The sequence below is a fragment of the Eurosta solidaginis genome, chromosome 3 (genome assembly GCF_040869045.1).
Source record: "Eurosta solidaginis isolate ZX-2024a chromosome 3, ASM4086904v1, whole genome shotgun sequence".
Classification (NCBI taxonomy): Eukaryota; Metazoa; Arthropoda; class Insecta; order Diptera; family Tephritidae; genus Eurosta; species Eurosta solidaginis.
In genome coordinates this window covers 60,300,051-60,320,747 of record NC_090321.1, presented here as the reverse complement: position 1 = coordinate 60,320,747, position 20,697 = coordinate 60,300,051, and the positions used below count along the sequence as shown (strand labels likewise).

General features: G+C 32.2%; 1 protein-coding gene across 49 annotated transcripts in view; it reads right to left on the bottom strand.

The window, feature by feature from the left end:
• Positions 1–2,923: 2,923 nt before the first annotated feature.
• Positions 2,924–20,697, bottom strand: part of Dscam1 (Down syndrome cell adhesion molecule 1) — a 274,746-nt gene continuing 256,972 nt past the window's right edge. For 42 of the 49 annotated variants that reach the window (XM_067771930.1, XM_067771929.1, XM_067771923.1 and 39 more), the window contains 2 exons: positions 18,847–18,916; positions 2,924–8,168 (listed from right to left, as the gene is read on the bottom strand). In XM_067771930.1, coding sequence (XP_067628031.1) covers positions 8,093–8,168; positions 18,847–18,916 — 146 coding nt within the window. In that variant the 3' untranslated portion in view covers positions 2,924–8,092. The remainder of the gene's footprint in view (positions 8,169–18,846; positions 18,917–20,697) is intronic. The other 7 variants (XM_067771948.1, XM_067771946.1, XM_067771947.1 and 4 more) reach the window with 2 other exon arrangements.

Genomic DNA, 20,697 nt, shown 5'->3' with positions numbered 1-20,697 from the left:
TATCCGAAATCTTTAGAAAAACACAAGTGCTTAGTTTTGATTAATTAGGCCCAATATTCAAATTCAAAATTTTCAAAAAAGTGATGCCCAATATCATTTGCCTTCCTACATACTTGAGCAATTTTTGGCCACAACTTTTCAAGTTTTTACTTAAACTACAAATTTATTAAAATTTATAAAACTTTAATTTTTTACATCAGTCTTTTATATGCAAATATTTATGGAAATCACTTAAAGTTTATAAAATTAAGGATGTAGTGAAAATATCCAAATTTTTAAAATCGGCATTCTCACCGTAGTCAAATAACTTTGTTTTGAAAACATTTGCTAAATATTTATTCAATTTGAGAAAAACTGGCATCTCTGGTAGTGAAATGTAAAAATTTACTAAAAGGTCATGAAGCATTTGAAAAAAAAAAAAACAAGTAACCATTTGTTGGCGCCACAAATTTTCGGTAAAGAATGGCCTCCACCAGCAAGGTCCACCACTTTTGCGTTATTTGCGGTTGCGTTCGGCGACGAACTATACGCCACAAACTCAAATGCCATTTTTCTCCAAAAAAAAAAAAACACACAAGTTAAACTTCAAAATAATATTTATGTGTGTATTTAAATCAGTAAATAAATTTACCAACTTTCTCGAAAGCTTAACCACATCAACAAACACCACGATAAATTTCCAATTGTCAAATCGATAATGATTGCAACTAGGATATTTTATTAAGTTCAGGGTTAACAAAAGCTAGTGAATAGCAGAATTATTAAAATTAGTATAAATAAAATAATTGTAAGGCGCGATAACCTCCGAAAAGATTTTAGGCCGAGCTTATCTTCCAATTTGCGTTGTGCTCCTCTTTAATTTTTCCTACAAATTGGCCGGACGGGACCTGCTTGTTTTATGCCGACTCCGAACGGCATCTGCAAGGCAGATGAGTTTTCACTGAGAGCTTTTCATGGCAGAAATACACTCGGAGTGCTTGCCAAAGGGTTGGTGTCGAAATTCTGTATGTACAAAATTCTAAAAACAAAATTCTACTTTTTAAAATTTTGCTTTCAAAATTCTGTATTATAAAATTCTGTATTAAAATATAATGTTAACAATGTTAAAGAGGTCATGTAATTATTTTGAAAAAGTGCGCCATGCACAGTAATTCTGCGTAGAACACTTTCTGCATAAGCGGCCTTCGGCCGCGCTTATAAAAAATAACCCTGGGCTACGCCATGCCAAGTCCAGGTGTGTGGTACAACCGTGGCTACCGCTACGGTGATGTCCTACTGCGTAGTATACCCTTCTGCGTAGGCGGCCTTCGGCCGCACTTTAAAAAAATAACCCTTAGCCGATCCAACACCGGCTACGCCATGCCATGATTCCGGAATTTGGCTTCCAGAATTAATCATGCAGAATTTTGAAAAAGCAGAATTTTAGAAAGCAGAATTTTAAAAAGCAGAATTTTAAAAAAGCAGAATTTTGTTCAAGCAGAATTTTTTTGCAATTTAAAGAATTTTGTCACCCAGAATTTTGTAATACAGAATAATGACACGCTCCCCTTGCCAAACACTGCCGAGGGGCAACCCCGCTTAGACAAATTTTCTTATAATTGAAAAACCTTATTTCTAAAATTTTGATGTTGCTTTGCCCGGAGTGTGAACCCAGAGCAGTCGGTGTGGTAGGCGGAGCACGCTACCATCACACCACGGTGTCCGGTGGTGTTAAGCTAATTTACCACTGTCAAAAGTTAAAAAAAGTTAGCGGATAGCGCTACATTATTCTAGTGGGGTATCTAGATCGGTTCGCTATTGACGGAAAGCACTAATGCGTTGCTATTTGTCAACAGATGTCGCTGGTGTTAATTTCTAGGAAAACGTTCCATTGGTCAGCTGAATGAAGCTATCAACTGCATTACCGGCTAGGAATAAGATTTCCAATTTTTTTCGTTTTCTTTAGTAATTAGAAAAACTTTGCCCTTTGAAATTTCAAAATAAAGCAAAACAAAAAATGCATACTTTGGCAGTATTTTCTTAAAATAAAAAACTTAAGGTAAAATGTATATATAATATTTTGAAAAATAACTTCTTTTGAATAAATTTAGTAAGGCACACAAAAATTATTTGCTGTAAAATAGTTTAATATATTGAAAATTTATATTCTAAGAACAATTTTGAAATCTCTTTATTCTTATGGCCCAATAGCAAACTTTTTTGATTTTAAGTCTTTCGAAGACAATTTGGTATTAATGAGAAAATATCGAATTAATTAGTATAAAAAATTCAAAACTTAACTCGACTAAAAATATGGAACATGCAAGTTTTTTTACAGCTCAAGATGTTGAAGAAAATGTCCAACTAAATATTTAGTTTTCGTAATTATTCAAAACATTAGGCTGAAAATAAAAAAATAAGTTTATTTTATAAAAATGTTTTTCTCAGTTTTCTATTTTTTTACGACTTTGTAAACTAACCAAAACACCTTCAACCAAAATTTTTTTATCGTTTAGAATAAGGTAAAATTAAAAATAATATTAATAAAAATAAACAATTTTACAAAGTTCGAAAATGTGTATACCTACTCAATTTTACGGACGAATAGACACAAGCAAAAAATACCAAATAATTTTTTTAGAAAAACTAAATCTGCTACGTGTTAATTTTACTGAAATAGATGAAATGAAAAATTTTCACTGTGCACCAACTATGAAAAGTATGCAGTATATAAAATTCTAAAAAGTCTCAATTAAAAAAACAAAAATATAAAAAATAATAAAAAAAACTTAACCTAAACACTTAGTTTATTTCAACAAAAAAATTTATTTTTAAATTAATACAAACCTTTAGGGAGCAATCAGTTTTTATCAAAATACTGAAAGCAATAAATGAAAAGTAAAAAAAACATTCATAAGCCCACAAAAAAATAAGACAAATAAAAACCACAAAAATATTTTTTTTTATTTAAAAAATCGAAGACGTATATTATTATGTAGCAAGTGAAACATTTTGCATTTTAAAAAATAAAACGTTCGCGTAAGTCTTACCTTAAAAGTTTCACATCAGCAGAATTTTTATCACTTAAAGCTATATAAAACTTAAAAATACTATAGTAGTATGCGCAGCATAATTTATTTAAAATTATAAAAAATAAGAAAAATAAAAATAAAAAACATACACTTTAGTACCTAACTATTTTAACACCAAATTTTTGTAAATGTATATTCTTTAAAGCTAACTAAAGTGCGTTTTTATTTTAAGAAGAAAAAAGTGCTGAGAGTATGTTTTGTATAGTACAAATTTCAACAATTTTGTGTAAATGATATATGTTCAGTGCGTAAATTGTAAAACAATTATATGATATAATTTTTTTTACTAAAATGTAAATACTTTTTTTGGAAATTACAACTTAAAAAATTGGAGGGGTAAGTGCAAAATTTTTTAACAACTAATTTATTTTCTTTTTAAAGGAGGAAGAGCTGTTTTTAGGAAATGAGGTTTTTGTGCGTGACTGAGTTTTTTAATAGTAAACATTTTTTTTTTTTTCAGTTTAAAAAAAATTTTAACAGAAGTAAAAATAAGAAAATGGAAGCGCGTTTTAAGCAGTGAAAGTTTATGACGTATTGAAACAAACTGAAAAAATAAGTATATTGAAATGTATGCTGTTTTGAACTAGACATTTGAAACTTATCAAATTATTAAAAATTTTATACTTTACCGGAGTTTCATTTTCTTTCTAGCGCTCAAATGCCTACTTAGTTCAATAACTAGATGTTAATGATAAAATTTAAAAAAAAATTGTTTAAACATATAAAATTTTAAATTTGTTGTTATTTAAAAACATTTTTACTTTTTTATATTTATAATTAATTGACTTTTTGTTTATACAAACAACAAAAAGTAAATATCACTTACAACGCAAGTCATTTTTTAATTTGATTTGTGAAAAAAAAAGAAATATATTATTTTAGTTTAATTATTTATATATCTTATCGAATTAATACAGATTTGCATTTGTTACTATGTTCAGAAAAAATTTTGTTAAACATAATTTTTGCAAACAAAATTCTTTATTCTTCATTTAGAATATAAAAATTTCTTTAAAAAATCATTTAAAATCTTTTTGTTCTATTTGAATTAAATAATCATATATGATACATTTTTTTTACTACAAAAAAATTCGAATATTTGAAAAAACAAAAATTTAAGATATTAATAATAAAAAATTTATTTCGTGAACTCTTTTTCAGTAATATTCGGTTTAGTTTCGGTAAACTTTGCAAAAAGTAGTTCTTTGCATATCATAATTAAAAACGAGACAACTTTATAGGTTTCTTAAAAAAATAAATTTTAACGTAGACATATACTTAAAATGTACATATGTCAAAAAAGTCCCTCTTTAAACATATTTAATGTAATTTAAATCTGCTTAAAATTAATAGGAAACGAATTGAACTGTTTGTTTTGTATAACACAATTGAAAACACAAAACAAAATTTTAAAGAAACATTTCATATGTTTATAAAAAATTTCAATTTTCTACAATTAAGAATCATAATGGTTGCTTTGCAAAATGGCTGGCAAATTTGTAGTACAAGCTTTGAAAAAACTTAATAAAAGTATTTTTTATTTATGCTCAACAAATTTTCTGCACATTGAAAAAAAAGTAAAAATTTTGTAATTTTTTTTTATTACTTTTAATATGTGAGCTAATATTTGTATGGCATGTACATTTAAATACAATTTTTAATCGACTAAAATTTAGGTTAATTTGCAGTGTATATTTAAACATTAGTGAAAGCGACTCAAGGGTTTGCGAAATTATTGGTTTCTTCTATTTTCTTACTTTTCTAAAGTTTAGAACAGAGGGTGAATTTTTTTTCTATGAAACGATGAAGTGAAAAAATGTTAATGTATTTGAATAATATTTTTTCTTCATTTTTCATGCAGTCGTATACATTTTTGTTTTCAATTTTATTTCATTTCACTTTTTTATAGAACAAAAATAACACAAGTTTATGTAAAAATCTTTAAAAAACAATATCGAAACGATATGAAAAAATTTTTCTTTTTCTTTATTCCAATTTGAGCACATTTAATATAGAAAAAATATCATTTGTTAGAGTGGTTTAGTTATCAATAAAAACAAATTTTCATTAAAAGTAAAAATTATTGAAAAACAAAAGTTTTTCACAAAAAAAAACCATTTTCGAAATTTATGAAACTTGAAATATTTGTCCACTCAGGGTCTAAGCAGCCTACTTTCAAAGAGCTTAATTAAAAGCACATAATAGATTTTACAATAAGTTTCTTTATTGCGACCTTTATATTGGCAATAGTTTTAAAGTTTTGAAATTCTTCAATTGAAATTTCGCGAAAACCATTCTGAGATTTTCAACTTGTTTAACGAACAATTCATAAACAACGAATCAGAATAATTTTGCAGCCGAAATTTTTAAAAATTTAAGTTAAAAATTACATTAAAATTATGTTCTTAAAACTTCACGAAGACCGTTCTGAGTTCCTCAGTTTGTTTGACGAACTATTTTATAGGCGGACTATATGATCAGAAAAAAACTTTTTCAGAAAGGTTGGGTTAAATTTTAAATAAAAAACATTAAAATCATGTTCTTAAGATATTCAAAAATTTTGCGAAAACCATTCTGTGATTCTCAACATGATTGACGAACATTTCATGGAACGGTGATCACAAAAAACTATTTCAGAAAAATTTAAGTTAAAAATAACATTAAAATTATGTTCTTAAAATTTCACGAAGACCGTTCTGAGTTCCTCAGTTTGTTTGACGAACTATTTTATAGGCGGACTATATGATCAGAAAAAAACTTTTTCAGAAAGGTTAGGTTAAATTTTAAATAAAAAACATTAAAATCATGTTCTTAAGATATTCAAAAATTTTGCGAAAACCATTCTATTATTCTCAACATGATTGACGAACATTTCAATTGAAATTCAAACCGTCAACAGAAAAAAACAAATTAAAGAAAAGTTTAAGATTAAAACAATATTAAAACCATGTTCGACAAATTTCACTAAAACCATTCTAAGTTTCTCAAGTTGGTTGACGAGTATTTTTATAAGTGGATTGCGGAATCAAAAACTCTTTTTCAGAAACTTTTCTTTTTAAAATATAGAAAAATTTTAAAAATGTTGCGTGGCCCATTCTACGGTTATCAACTTGTTTGACGAACATTTTCTCAGAAGACTTTTGAAAATTTCCAAATTAAAAAATAAAAGAATAAAATCATGTTTTTGAAATATGTAAACATTTTCGCGAAAGCCATTCTTCTGAGGTTCTCAACGATCATTTTCTCTTATGGATTCTGTGATCAGAAAAATATGTTTAGAAAACTTTTAATATATTAAGTTAAAAATAATAATATTCAAGACCTGTTTCAAAAAATATTGAAAACATGAAGAAATTTCGCAAAAAACATTCTGATCAGAAGCTATTTGAAAAAAAGCTATATAAATTCCAAAAACATCAAACGTGAAAAAATTAAAATTAAAAAAAGTTTAGTTTCTGATTTAAAAATATTGAACAATTTAATGAAACTACTTCAGCTCTGTTCTTATAAAGATGACTTTCTTAAAGGCAGATCCGATAGTGACAGAAATAAAAATTATTTTCTAAACATTTTTTGAGAAAAAAGGTTCTGAAAAATTGTATAGGTTTTCTAGCTTGCATGGCAACAGTGGCGTAATAAAATAGGGAAAAATTGGTAGATCTAAGATTTAAAAAAAAAAATTCAAAAGTTTTCGCAAACCCTCTTTGTCGCGTATGAACTTCTTTAGAAAAAAATCGCTGGTCTATTTTATATGAATTTTACTTGTGTCTAGTGTTTGCTTAAAAGTATATGTATGCACGTCTATGTCTATTTATTTTTACTTCAAATGACTGTTCCTTTTACTTAATTACAATACAGATGCTTAATAATTATATAAATATAAATTACACATAAAAATGTATGGCTTATAAAAAACTTGATTGATTCGACTGCGCTTTTTGACTTACTTAAACTGCTTCAACTATTTTATTACAATAAATGCATGAGTTTTCCTCATTTAATATGTATTTATGTGAGAGTATTATTTTAAATAATTATTTCTTTTTTTGTTAAATATTTTTTTAGTAAAATTTAGTTTTATTTATTTTTTGTATACAGCAAATAAAAAACACAAAAATTAACATTTGAATTGTATTTGTTGTTAATTGTTTTTCCGGTGTCATCATAATGAAATAGTTATGCTGCTTCCTTAACTATTTTGCTGCTACATTTTATATTGACTTTCTTGTTTGTTTTTATTTCTTAGCATAATTTTATTCTTTTCACATAGAACATTTAATAATATTTTATAAATTTTTGTTCGTTTTTCTTTTTTTTAGTTTTGTATATAGTAATATTAATTATAATTATATGTATGTATGTAGTGTATATAATATGTATGTATGTATAAATGCGTTTTATATATGTATACATATCAATGTATTTACGTAGTAATGCAAATAATTTATTAAATTTCGTCTTACAACTCCTCAGCAACTTTTTTATTTAAAGTTTTAATTTTTTTCGTTACTTATTAGCTGTACTCTTTGTTTATAGAAAAAAGAGAGAGTGTTTGCATTTACATTTAATAATTTCACTTTTAAATATGGTGTGATGTTTTTTTGGATGTATGTCGTTATATGGCTATCTCTTTCGCTCTAACTACGCCCGTGTTTTCATATTTTTTCCGCTCACTCTCTTTACATACTCTTATATGCGCACTTTCTCTTTCTCTCTCTGTCTTAAGCTGCCTGACTTCAGTGAGAGAAAGCTTGCATGTAACTTACTCGCTCCGTGTATGTAATGTGCTCTCTCGCTCTCAATAACTCTCCCACACGCTATAACTTATTTATCTAATTTTCTGCTTTTTTTACACCATTACTTAATCCTCTGAAAGAAAAAATTTGATTTATCATTTATCAACTGCTAATGCTGCTGCTGTGACTAGTGGAGCTGGGAGGTTTTACAATAATTTTTCATTTAGTTGTTGTTGTTGTGCTAGTAAATTATGTTTGTTGTTACTATCGCTAATGGTTTACAAATTACACTGCCATAGTATCGTAGGCTGTGAATCCTGCGCCACTTTGTTGTTGGAGTTGTTTTGGACCGGCTTCGTTTCTATAAATTTGATATGGAGGAGTTGAAAGATAATGGGGAAAAGCAACAATTAGTGAGGTTTTTTTTTTAAATATGTTTATTTATTTATTTATATTTTGTACATCACTAAAATATTATGCAAATATACAAGTAAATACTTGAGATAGTTAATATTAATACATACTTTACAATTTCAATGCTATTAATTTATATATATTTCAGCTCATTCGAAATTTAATTAAATAAAGTTAGTTTGTTAGTTATTGTACAATTTTTTGTTTTTTGGTTTTCATTAGGTCAAAATGACTGGCATCAAAAACTGATTCAAAGTGACCCGCTGGCCATTTGGTGTGAAATGCGTTTTCATTATGTTACATAACTGACTAGAAGTCGATAAAGCAGTACGTCGTCAAAACCCTCGCTAAAATTTTGTATTCTTTTGTTTCACAACCTGTTTCATCATTCCCTGTGGTTTAACATCCCTGCAAAAACGCTCTCGTCATTCCACGTCATTTGACTAGTCATTTTACGGTCATAGGTTATATTCATAGTCACATTTGCATGGGCGTGATTAGTTTTTGTGACCAAATTTTTTGTAGGGATGCTGTGGCATTATTTGTTGATGTGACGCCAGTTGTCAAACGAATATAAATTGCCAGCATGTTGGACAATGAGGTGTGTTAATGTCAAATTCACCATATCGTATTGTCGTTTTCACTTATTGCTGAACTTAACTGCCACCGTATTGTTAACTAGCTTACGCCCGTGGGTTTTACCCCCACGTTTCTATAAAAATATGCAGGCTACGCGTAACTGGCCATGGGTAAAACATGAGTTGGTAAGATTGACTTCTGCTACAGCTAATCACTGTTGTAGTTTGATATATTCATACTTGTAACAGGATTCCCCTCGCGAGCTTCATTGATAGGGATAGGAAATTTGAGCCATTTAAAATTGAAAAGACAAATCTATCGGTATCAATGGAATCCTTGGTTTAAAACTTTTTTGTTTTCGAAATTTTCCTATAAAATGAATTGCTTCAATGACATTCGTAAAACTTTTGTGATGAAAATCCTTGTCCCACTACATAAGCGTGGAGAATCGAAATAACGAAGCATAAATATTATGATATTATGGGCCCTTATTAACACGCTTTTATTAGCTTGGCCTGTATGTAACGGAATCTTTTAGCTTAATTTTCACCGGTTTCTAGAAGTCTGATTAATTTGAAACTTTGCATACGTATCAAGGACCAATGACAATGCATTAATGTGATGGTGTGGTGACATAAGGTCGACGGCCATAAGGTCAATTGGCCTTATTACCACTTTGAATGGCCATAAGTTTGATAGAAACTTTGCACACGTATCAGGGCTCGATGACAATGCATATTGTGATGGTGTGGTGACATAAGGTCAACGGCCATAAGGTCAATTGGCCTTATTACAAATTTGAATGGCCATAAGTTTGATTGAAACTTTGCACACGTATCAATGCTCGATGACAATGCATTAATGTGATGGTGTGATGACATAAGGTCAACGGACATAAGGTCAATTGGCCTTATTACCACTTGGAATGGCCATAAGTTTGATTAAAACTTTGCACACGTATCAACGCTCGATGGCAATGCATTAATGTGATGCTGTGGTGACATAAGGTCAACGGCCATAAGGTCAATTGGCCTTATTACCACTTTGAATGGCCATAAGTCTGATTGAAACTTTGCACAGGTATCAAGGCTCGATGACAATGCAATAATGTGATGGTGGGGTCACATAAGGTTAACGGACATAAGATCAATTGAACTTGTGACCACCCCAAATGGCCATAGATTTGAAACCTTGCACATAATGCGAAAAACGCATTCCGTTATTAATGATAGAAGTGGATGCTTGGCACATCTACGAAAGAGCATACTGGAGCACTTTTTAACACGCTTTTAATAGCTTGGCCTGTATCTATCTATGTATCTATGTATCCATGTATGTATGTAACGGAATCTGGAGTGGAGCCGGGAGCCCCGGTAGTGCAGAGCTCCGAACTCCGTTGCACCTTTTGAAGCATTTTAAGATAGGTACTTTTAGCTAGTGCAGGCCACCAGACCAAGGCACCATAAAGAAGAATCGGGCGCACAATAGCTGTGTAAATACAGTAGGTCAACTTAGGGGAGAATCCCCAGGAGGTGCCAATTGCCCTATTGCAGGTGAACAGCTCTGCTGCTGCCTTCTTGGATTGCTCCACTATATGGTCACTCCATAATAGCTTCCTATCCAGAATGACTCCCAAATACTTGACTTGATCGCTAAACGCTAAGAACGTACCCCCAATTCTTGGCGGTGTAAGATTTCGTACTTTGTACATCCTCGTGAAGAGGACAAGCTCGGTTTTATTCGGGTTGACTTCCAAACCTGTGGCGGGTTGTACTCCTGGAGCAGCTCCAGGATGTCAGCTGGGTCCGTTGGCGTCACTGGAACCCAGGCTCTAGCCCTTGGTCGTGAGGGGATATCACGTGCCCCCACTACCTTGAGGCGCGCCCGGATATACCACCCCTATCAGCGTGACGGCGGCTCTATAGAGGTTGACCGACCTGACGTCGTCACAGGCAATTATCTTGACATTGCCCTGGAACCACCCTGCATCGGTGTAAGATGGCGGTGGACCAAGGTTGTCTTTTTAACCTTAACGGCCACCGTAGCGAACGCGGCCTCGATCCACTTCCACTGTTGTTTCGGGATTCTGCCATCTTCGCTGCTCTCGTCTATAATGCCAATGATCTGCGGACCCTTGGAAATTTCGGCGAAAGACCGCGTGCAGCCTCCCTGCGTCTTGGCCCTTTTCGGTGCCTTGGGGTTGGATTCATCCCTGACCGCTGGCGTTTCGAGGTTTCATCACTCTTGACTAAAACTTTTAAAATTACTTGAACTCAAAAATTAAAAATAAATAATAGTTTAAAAAAACTAAAAAAAACGCTTTTATAGCAAACCGAACTAAAAAATAGAAAATAATTTTCAATTAAAAAGAGTTTATATAACAGTAGTAGAAAGTCAAACAATTTTATATAGTTAATCACCTCAAAATAAAATTATAATAAAATTTAAGTTATTAACAGAATAATTTAATTCACAGTAAAAAGCGTGGGGTGCTTGATATTGAATGTTACAATCATTCTATTGGCAACTATCTGAGAGGAAAGATATGAAATGTAGTCAAATGCACCCCAGGCTTTTTCTCTGAATTAAATTATTCTGTTAATAACTTCAATTTTATTATTTTTTGAGGTGATTAACTATAAACGATTATTTGACCTTCTACTACTGTTATATAAACTCTTTTTAATTGAAAATTATTTTCTATTTTTTAGTTAGGTTTGCTATAAAATCGTGTTTTTTTAGTTTTTTTTTTTTTAAACTATTATTTATTTAAGGTTCAATCGATGAGGAGATATTTATGATGGCTCAGAAGAGCTAATAAACTCAATCGGATATGCACAGCTTAGGACTCTTCCACGACTGTGTTAATAGAGTGATAAGTTGTCTTGGTTCTAGTGATATTAACATCCTCATTTTAAGGTGCCTAAAACGCCTTTTCTCAAAAACTTTCAGGAAAAGAAATCAAATCTGTTAGTAAAGAAATAGGAATTTTGCCATAATTAATTTCAAGAAGTTGTTTAGCAAAAACTGCTGCTGCTAAAATTCCCTCTCATATTTCAAAAGGGAGCAAATTTTTGTACGTGAAGCCGTCTATAGACGAAAAAGCACGCATTTGCTTTAACTGCGGCTTTTCCAGCCAGTAACAGGAAAGCGCCACCTTTGGGATGATCATATCACCTTAAATTCTTAAGGGTTAGGTCTAAAACTTGCAGCGACTGTTTATGAGTCATGGTGCACACATCGCACACCCTCACTTTGGCCTGACCGTTTGCTTATGTTGCATGTATCAGATGTTTGCATACAGTGGTCATTTAAATGCGGAGTTGTACGTCGACCACACAAAGGGTATCCGCGGTATCTGAGAAAGCAACTGCCACAATGATTTGTCTTTTTGCTCTTACATTAATTAATATCAAATTAAACAGAAATGTTTTTTTCCGGTTCCTCCAGGCGTATCCAAAAATACCTACCCTAAAGATAAAAACCCCCAAAAGAATACTAAAGGAATAACAGCCAAACCCAGCTCTGCAATCAAACTTTACGTGTTGAAATAACCTAAGTTTTTAAGGCAGCCATAGTTCTGAAAGTCCAATTTGTCTTGTTTTTTTTTTTTCAATTCCATATATTACTGGTGCTGTTAGGACTTAACGTCATATAGCTTCTTGCCAATTTTTATTATCCCATTTGTATGAGAGGCTGCATGCTCCTTCTTACTCACCCCTTATTTTCTTAGTGGTGTTGGGGATTAATCCAATTTAACTCTTTACTGGATTTCAATGTTCTTGCATGAATACTTCCAGAGTTATGCTGTATCAAGCATTCCATTTGTATGGTAGGTACCACTCCCTTTTTTTATATTGCAGTTATGTTTAGCCTATGACCATCCTTGGAAGGTTTTTAGTGGGTTGTGCAAATTTGGTGTGATCGGTCGATCCGTTTAGGACGCAACTCGATCTATACCTACATACATAATTTGAATTTTATGCCCTAAATGTGGCATATCTGCATACATTTTAATAAGCTTTTTCCGTCTGACTCTGTCCTCCCCCCTCTTCGCGTTTTCCTAATCCTTTTATTCACTCCTCCCTCCGTCTTTTTCGCTTCATCTATCTCCATCTTCGTCTCATTCTATCTCTTTCTCAATCTCCTTCTCTCTTTTCTCTTCTCTCAATTTCTTCTCATTCTCCTGCATCCCATTCATCGAAACCCTAGTCACCCAGGGGTATGAAAATTACCCTCTACTAAAGCACTCATCAACAGCTTTCATTTGTTATCCATATTCTATAAACACATTCTAGGGGTACTCGGTTCCACGTTTCGGCCTATATCTCGCAACCAAACCTATGTAGTAACCACCGCGTGAGGTTTACGCAACTTGTGTGAAAGTTTGAACAAAATCGACCCACGCATCTCTTCAAACACCGGCCCAACTAACACACATTTTAGTCTTTCTTTTTATATATATAGATTTTTATTTTTCACACTTCACTATAATATTAAAACGAAATGCAGATTTTCGTTGCTTTTGAAATTCGGCTTAAAAATTGCACATGGAACAACTAAAGACTCTCCTCTCCACCCTCTCGGCGGGCCTGGTGATATTCTATACTTGATGTGAGTGCCGGTGCGTATACGTAACATTTTATTATTGCGTATAAACGTATAAAAAAATTGCAATAAAATAATATTGCGACTATAAACTGAGATACAACCTATCCTATCTTTCAAATTAGATCAAACTACACACGGGGTGCAAAACAAATTCAAAATCGGTTCAGTAGTTTAGGAGTTCATTTGCGCCAAACATAGTGACACGTGATTTTTATATATAAAGATATATATATGGAAGGCAAACGCATTTGACGTTGTAGGACAGGCCGTTTTCATTGATATAACCAATTTTCTGGTTAAATTTGACCTTATGAAAACCAAGCATCAGGCTTTAAACTAAAGGCGTAGATTTGCGCCATAAATACCAGTTTATGGAGCACTTCATGTTTAATGCCTATTGTTAAACTCCAAAATGGCCCATAATCTTGTGTGAATGTAATAAGTATTAGAATGTTATAAGTATTACAGCCTTATTTGAATAAATATTGATACGATCAAAGCTTACAATTGCAACTTATTTTAAAATTGGTGCATTTTTAACCTAACATTTGTGTTCAAAAAGCTTATATCGCATAGGTTTATATGTAGTAAGTATATGTATACCTCTTTTTTATATATTTTATTTAATAAATCGTTTAGAATTTAATCAAACTGTGATTTGCCGTTCAACTCAAATACAAAGAACAACAACAAATATTAAAAAAAAAAGAAAAAAACATAATTAAAATAATCAAACCGGAACAAAACGCAAACATGCAAATATTAAATTAACAAACAAACTACATGCAAAATTAAGTACAACAAGTAAGGAAGGTTAAGTTCGGGTGTAACCGAACATTACATACTCAGTTGAGAGCTATGGTGACAACATAAGGGAAAATAACCATGTAGGAAAATGAACCGATGGAAACCCTGGAATGTGTTCGTATGACATATGTATAAAATGAAAGGCATTAAAGAGTATTTTATGAGGGAGTGGGCCATAGTTCTATAGGTGGACGCCATTTAGGGATATAGCCATAAAGGTTGACTCTAGAATGCGTTTGTACGATATGGGTATCAAATGAAACGTATTAATGAGTATTTTAAAAGGGCGTGGACCTAAGTACTATAGATGGACGCCTTTTCGATATATCGCCGTAAAGATGGACCAGGGGTGACTCTAGAATGCGTTTGTACGATACGGGTATCAAATGAAAGGTGTTAATGAGCATTTTAAAAGGGAGTAATCCTTAGTTCCATAGGTGGACGCCGTTTCGAGATATCGCCATAAAGGTGGACCAGGGGTGACCCTAGAATTTGTTTGCACAATATGGGCATCAAACGAAAGGTGTTAATGAGTATTTTAAAAGGGAGTGGGCCTTAGTTCTATAGGTGGACGCCGTTTCGAGATATCGCCATAAAGGTGGGCCAGGGGTGACTCTAGAATTCGTTTGTGCAATATGGGTATCAAACGAAAGGAGTTAATGAGTATTTTAAGAGGGAGTGGGCCTTAGTTTTATAGGTGGACGCATTTTCGAGGTATCGCAATAAAGGTGGACCAGGGGTGACTCTAGACTTTGTTTGTACGATATGGGTATCAAATGAAAGGTGTTAATGAGTATTTTTAAAAGGGAGTGGGCCTTCGTTTTATAGGTGTTCGCCTTTTCGAGATATCGCCATAAAGGTGGACCAGGGGTGACTTTAGAATTTGTTTGTATTATATGGGTATCAAATGAAAGGTGTTAATGATTATTTTAAAAGGGCGTGGGGCTTAGTTCTCTAGGTGGACCCCTTTTCGAGATATCGCCATAAAGGTGGACCAGGGGTGACTCTAGAATTCGTTTGTGCAATATGGGTATCAAACGAAAGGAGTTAATGAGTATTTTAAGAGGGAGTGGGCCTTAGTTCTATAGGTGGACGCCTTTTCGAGATATCGCCATAAAGATGGACCAGGTGTGACTCTAGAGTGCGTTTGTACGATATGGGTATCAAATGAAAGGTGTTAATGAGTATTTTAAAAGGGAGTAATCCTTAGTTCCATAGGTGGACGCCGTTTCGAGATATCGCCATAAAAGGTGGACCAGGGGTGACCCTAGAATTCGTTTGTGCAATATGGGTATCAAACGAAAGGAGTTAATGTGTATTTTAAGAGGGAGTGGGCCTTTCTGGACCAGGGGTGACTCTAGACTTTGTTTGTACGATATGGGTATCAAATGAAAGGTGTTAATGAGTATTTTTAAAGGGGAGTGGGCCTTCGTTCTATAGGTGTTCGCCTTTTCGAAATATCGCCATAAAGGTGGACCAGGGGTGACTCTAGAATGAGTTTGTACGATATGGGTATCAAATTAAAGGTATTAATGCTAGTTTTAAAAGGGAGTGGTGGTAGTTGTATATGTGAAGGCGTTTTCCAGATATCGACCAAAATGTGGACCAGGGTGACCCAGAACATCATCTGTTGGATACCGCTAATTTATTTATATATGTAATACCTGCCAAGATTTTAAAGGTTTTTTATTTCGCCCTGCAGAACTTTTTCATTTTCTTCTACTTAATATGGTAGGTGTCACAACCCTTTTATAAAGTTTTTTCTAAAGTTATATTTCGCGTCAATAAAACAATCCAATTACCTTACCATATTTCATCCCTTTTTTCGTATTTGGTATAGAATTATGGCATTTTTTTCATTTTTCGTAATTTTCTATATGGAAAAAGTGGGCGTGGTCATAGTCGGATTTCGTTCATTTTTCATACCAAGATAAAGTGAGTTCAGATAAGTACGTGAACTGAGTTTAGTAAAGATATATCCATTTTTGCTCAAGTTATCGTGTTAAGGGCCATGCGGAAGGACAGACGGACGACTGTGTATAAAAACTGGGCGTGGCATCAACCGATTTCGCCCATTTTCACAGAAAACAGTTAACGCCATAAAATCTATGCCCCTACCAAATTTCAAAAGGATTGGTTAATTTTTGTTCGACTTATGGCGTTAAAAGTATCCTAGACAAATTAAATGAAAAAGGGCGGAGCCACGCCCATTTTTAAATTTTCTTTTATTTTTGTATTTTGTTGCACCATATCATAACTGGAGTTGAATCTTGACATAATTTACTTATATACTGTAAAGATATTAAATTTTTTGTTAAAATTTTACTTTTAAATAAAATTTTTTTTAAAAGTGGGCGTGGTCCTTCTCCGATTTTGCTAATTTTTATTAAGCGTACAATTTCATCATTGATATCTTCAACGACTGCCAAATTACAGCTTGCAAAAGTTTTAAATTACCTTCTTTTAAAAGTGGGCGGTGCCACGCCCATTGTCCAAAATTTTACTAATTTTCTATTTTGCGTCATAAGTTCAACTCATCTACCAAGTTTCGTCGCTTTATCGGCCTTTTGTAATGAATTATCGCACTTTTTCGGTTTTTCGAAATTTTCGATATCGAAAAAGTGGGCGTGGTTATAGTCCGATATCGTTCATTTTAAATAGCGATCTGAGATGAGTGCTCAGGAACCTACATACCAAATTTCATCAAGATACCTCAAAATTTACTCAAGTTATCGTGTTAACGGACGGACGGACGGACGGACATGGCTCAATCAAATTTTTTTTCGATCCTGATTATTTTGATATATGGAAGTCTATATCTATCTCGATTCCTTTATATATGTACAACCAACCGTTATCCAATCAAACTTAATATACTCTGTGAGCTCTGCTCAACTGAGTATAAAAATAGATTATAATTAACAAATAATTGGATTACCGGTTTAGTCAATTATATATTGGTATGTGGCTAAGCATGCAAGTAACATAAAAATAATAATTTAAAAATATTTTTTAAAGCATGGATAATTTTTTAGAGTTGCAAGTAAATAATTAACTTACAGTTGGCGTCGACTAGTAGATTTTTTAAAGTTGGTAAGTAGGAGCAGTTTTGTAGGTGTTAGAATATTTGGTAGTAGAAGTAGTTCAAAAAGTAGTAGAAGTAGTAGTAGGTAAGTGATTTTTACATCAGGAATTAAAGAGAATAAATAAATAGACGCGTTTAAAAATTTATTTTTTTAAGGTGATAAAGTTAGTGCAATAACTTGAGCTTCAACATTTTATTTAAATTAACTTTAATTTTTTAATTTATTAAAATTAAAATTTTAGTAGTAAATTTGTTTAACTTGTTTTCTTTTTAAGCGCACAAATTGCAATTATAAATTTGTGTTAGTGCAAATATTAAATATTCAAAATTGCGCAAATTGGTAACAAATTTTAACTGCAATATCTACGTGGAAAATGTTTGAATTTATTCTACAGAAGTAAAATAATATATTTAGTAACACGTGTGTAGAAAAGTCTATGGACTGAGAACTAAACGCGCCACTATGAATGAATACATATTATTCTTAGAAAGTACGAACCTTCAAACGTCACCTGTCAAAACTGCATGTCATTTCATTCATTTGTTTACAAGTTACAGCGATTTCAGTGAATCAATTTTTGTTATTTTTGAAAACATGGCTTTAAAGCAATTGCGTGTGCTAATTTATCATTGCTTTTTGTTCGGAAAAAACTCTTCCAAGCTCAGCAATGACTTGAAGAGTGCCCCGCCAAAATCAAGCACTTTTTTCTTCACCACACTCTGTTCGTCCAAATGAGGCAGTTACTGCAGAAAATTATACCAAAAATCCTGAAACTTGTTCGAAATGCTTGTAAAGTGAAATTGAGTAAGACCGCTGACATCGTAAAGACAACAAAAGGACGTGTGAACCGAACGTACACAAATGCTTGGGTATAAAAAAGCTTTTTTCCAAATAGGTGCCGCTTTTGCTCTTTCATCAAGACAAAATGCACCGGTGTCAAATCGTTCGTAATAATGGAAAACTTTTATAAGTTGAAGTTTGAATTGCATCATATTCTCCAGATCTGGTCCCCAGCGACTAATGTCTAATCAAAAATCTCAAATTTGGGTCAGATGAAGAAATGATTGCCGAAACTGAAGCACATTTTGAGGGTCTTGACAAATGGTACTACAAAAAAGTATTGAAATTTTAGAGAAGCGTTGGTCTGATTGTATTAGTCCCAAATAAGTAAAGTCGAATATTACAAAAAAAAAAAAAAGATGTTGTGTTCTTATTTGGTCCAAAGGCTTTTCTATTTACGCGTTAGAACTGTAAAAAATAAACGCTTTTTAAATATTAAGAATGAAACCGTTTTCACAAAATCAACCCATTTTAACTACGTTTAAAATAATTTTGGAGCAATAATTTGTTTTAATTTTTAATTTAAAAATTTTGAATAGTTACTACTTCAACATAAAATAACAACTAACCAACGTTGCTAAACTCCTGATTGAAGCAATTTTAGGAATTTTTTTTTTTTTTTTTTGAAATATCTTATTTTTTTACTTCCTAACAATTTAAAATGTTGTTTTCTTTTCTAGTTTTGTGTTTCTAATACTTTACCTTTCAATCAGTTTGCGCATTTCTTCAGTTGTACGTTGATCCTTTTGTAGTGGGGATCTTTTTAAAGCTGCTTTAATAATTTAAATTTTTTTTTATTTTTGGGTGCAATAGTATTGAGTTTTGAAAATCAATTCGATTCCAAATCGTTAGCATACATATATTTAGTATCAGTACGAATAATTTCCCAAATTAAAATGTTTTAAAGCATAAAAAAGAAAAAAGAAAAGTTGTAAAAATAAATTTAATAATAAATAATTTTAGATACATATTTATGATAACAACACTTAGCTAAATCGATTTCTTCATAGAATTTTGTAAAAAGTCAAATTTTACTGAAAAAATTGTTTAACAAAAATAGTGACGAGGACTTCTATGTAAAGTTTTTTGTAAGGGCAAATTGTATTTTTTATCTATAAGTTTACAAAAAAACAATAGTTAACTCATAAAAATGATTTAGAATAAACATCTCTTATATTGCAAAGTTAAAAAGCTTACTTAAAATATTTTTGAATTTATTGTAACATCATAATGCCTGGTTTTCGGCATGCCCATAACTGATTCTTGACTAGAAGTCGATAAAGCAGTGCATTGCAAACATTAACCTCTCATTTATTTCACAACGCGCTCTTCTATTTCCGGTTGTTTCAAATGACGTCACATTCTGAATTGAAAGGAAGTTGGCCAAACCGGTGTGCAATTGCCGCTTTTTTACTTCTATGTAATTTTAATTGACACTTCTGGTCAAAATGGACGGCAAAAGCATTTGACGTTGTACGAAAGTCCAAGCGCAAAGGTGAAATTTTCAGCTAGCTCAAAGATATTTGCCATCCATTTTGACTAAAGAGTGACAATTAAATTTACTAATTAGTGAAAACGCTATTGCCCAATGATATGGCAAATTTGACATTAACAGGCAAATAATGTATAACGCAACGAGTCATTTTTTCTCTGGTGAACCAAAATTCCTATCATATTTCACCATAAGACAGTAAACCTGAACGCCTTTATGGAATTGTTGGTATTATATGTATAGTGGTGAATGCGAGTGACTGCGATGCAAAGTGTCACAGCGTCATACATAATCTGACCTTAATGTGGTGAATGTCTTGGAATTTAAATGATGAAGAGAATATTGAAAATGTTGTGCATAAATATTCGACTCAAGTGTGACTGAAGTATTAATCTCTAAACTTAACTAGTATATATTTTCCACGCGGAGGTACTACAAATCGAAAGGTTCTGATGCCGGAACATATGTACCATACGTTTTGACTACAAAGTGACAGGTAAATTGACAAAAGTAAAAACGGCTGTTGTTGTTGTCGCAGTGCTTCAACCCAGCTAATAGGCGCGACTGCTCACAAATGGTTATCAATATCCTCTAACGTGAGCCCGTTTGCAGTTTCAACAGGGGTGGGCTCGAGAGAAAGGGGTGCTAGAGGCGTTGGTTCCACATTGCACTTGAAAATATGGTTGGTGTCATGTGGATACACGTTGCAAGCAGGACATACATTATGTATATCGGGGTTGATTCTGGATAGGTAAGAGTTTAGCGGGTTCTGGAATTAATGAACACAAAATTTGAGGCTAGGTTTTGGTCATGTACTGTATAATGGAAACGCATATTATACCAAACGACCAACAGGTTCGAGAAGCAGTTTTTAATGACAGCCATTTGGACCTAATTAAAACCAAGCACTAGCTTCTTGACCTTCCCATATTCTAACTTGTAAAATGAATGTATGCAATGGACATATTAAACATAAAACATATTATTGAATAAAAAACTGTAATAAAATTACTTAATATATGACGGACAATTTTATTCAATTTCTTCGTAAGATAGATAAA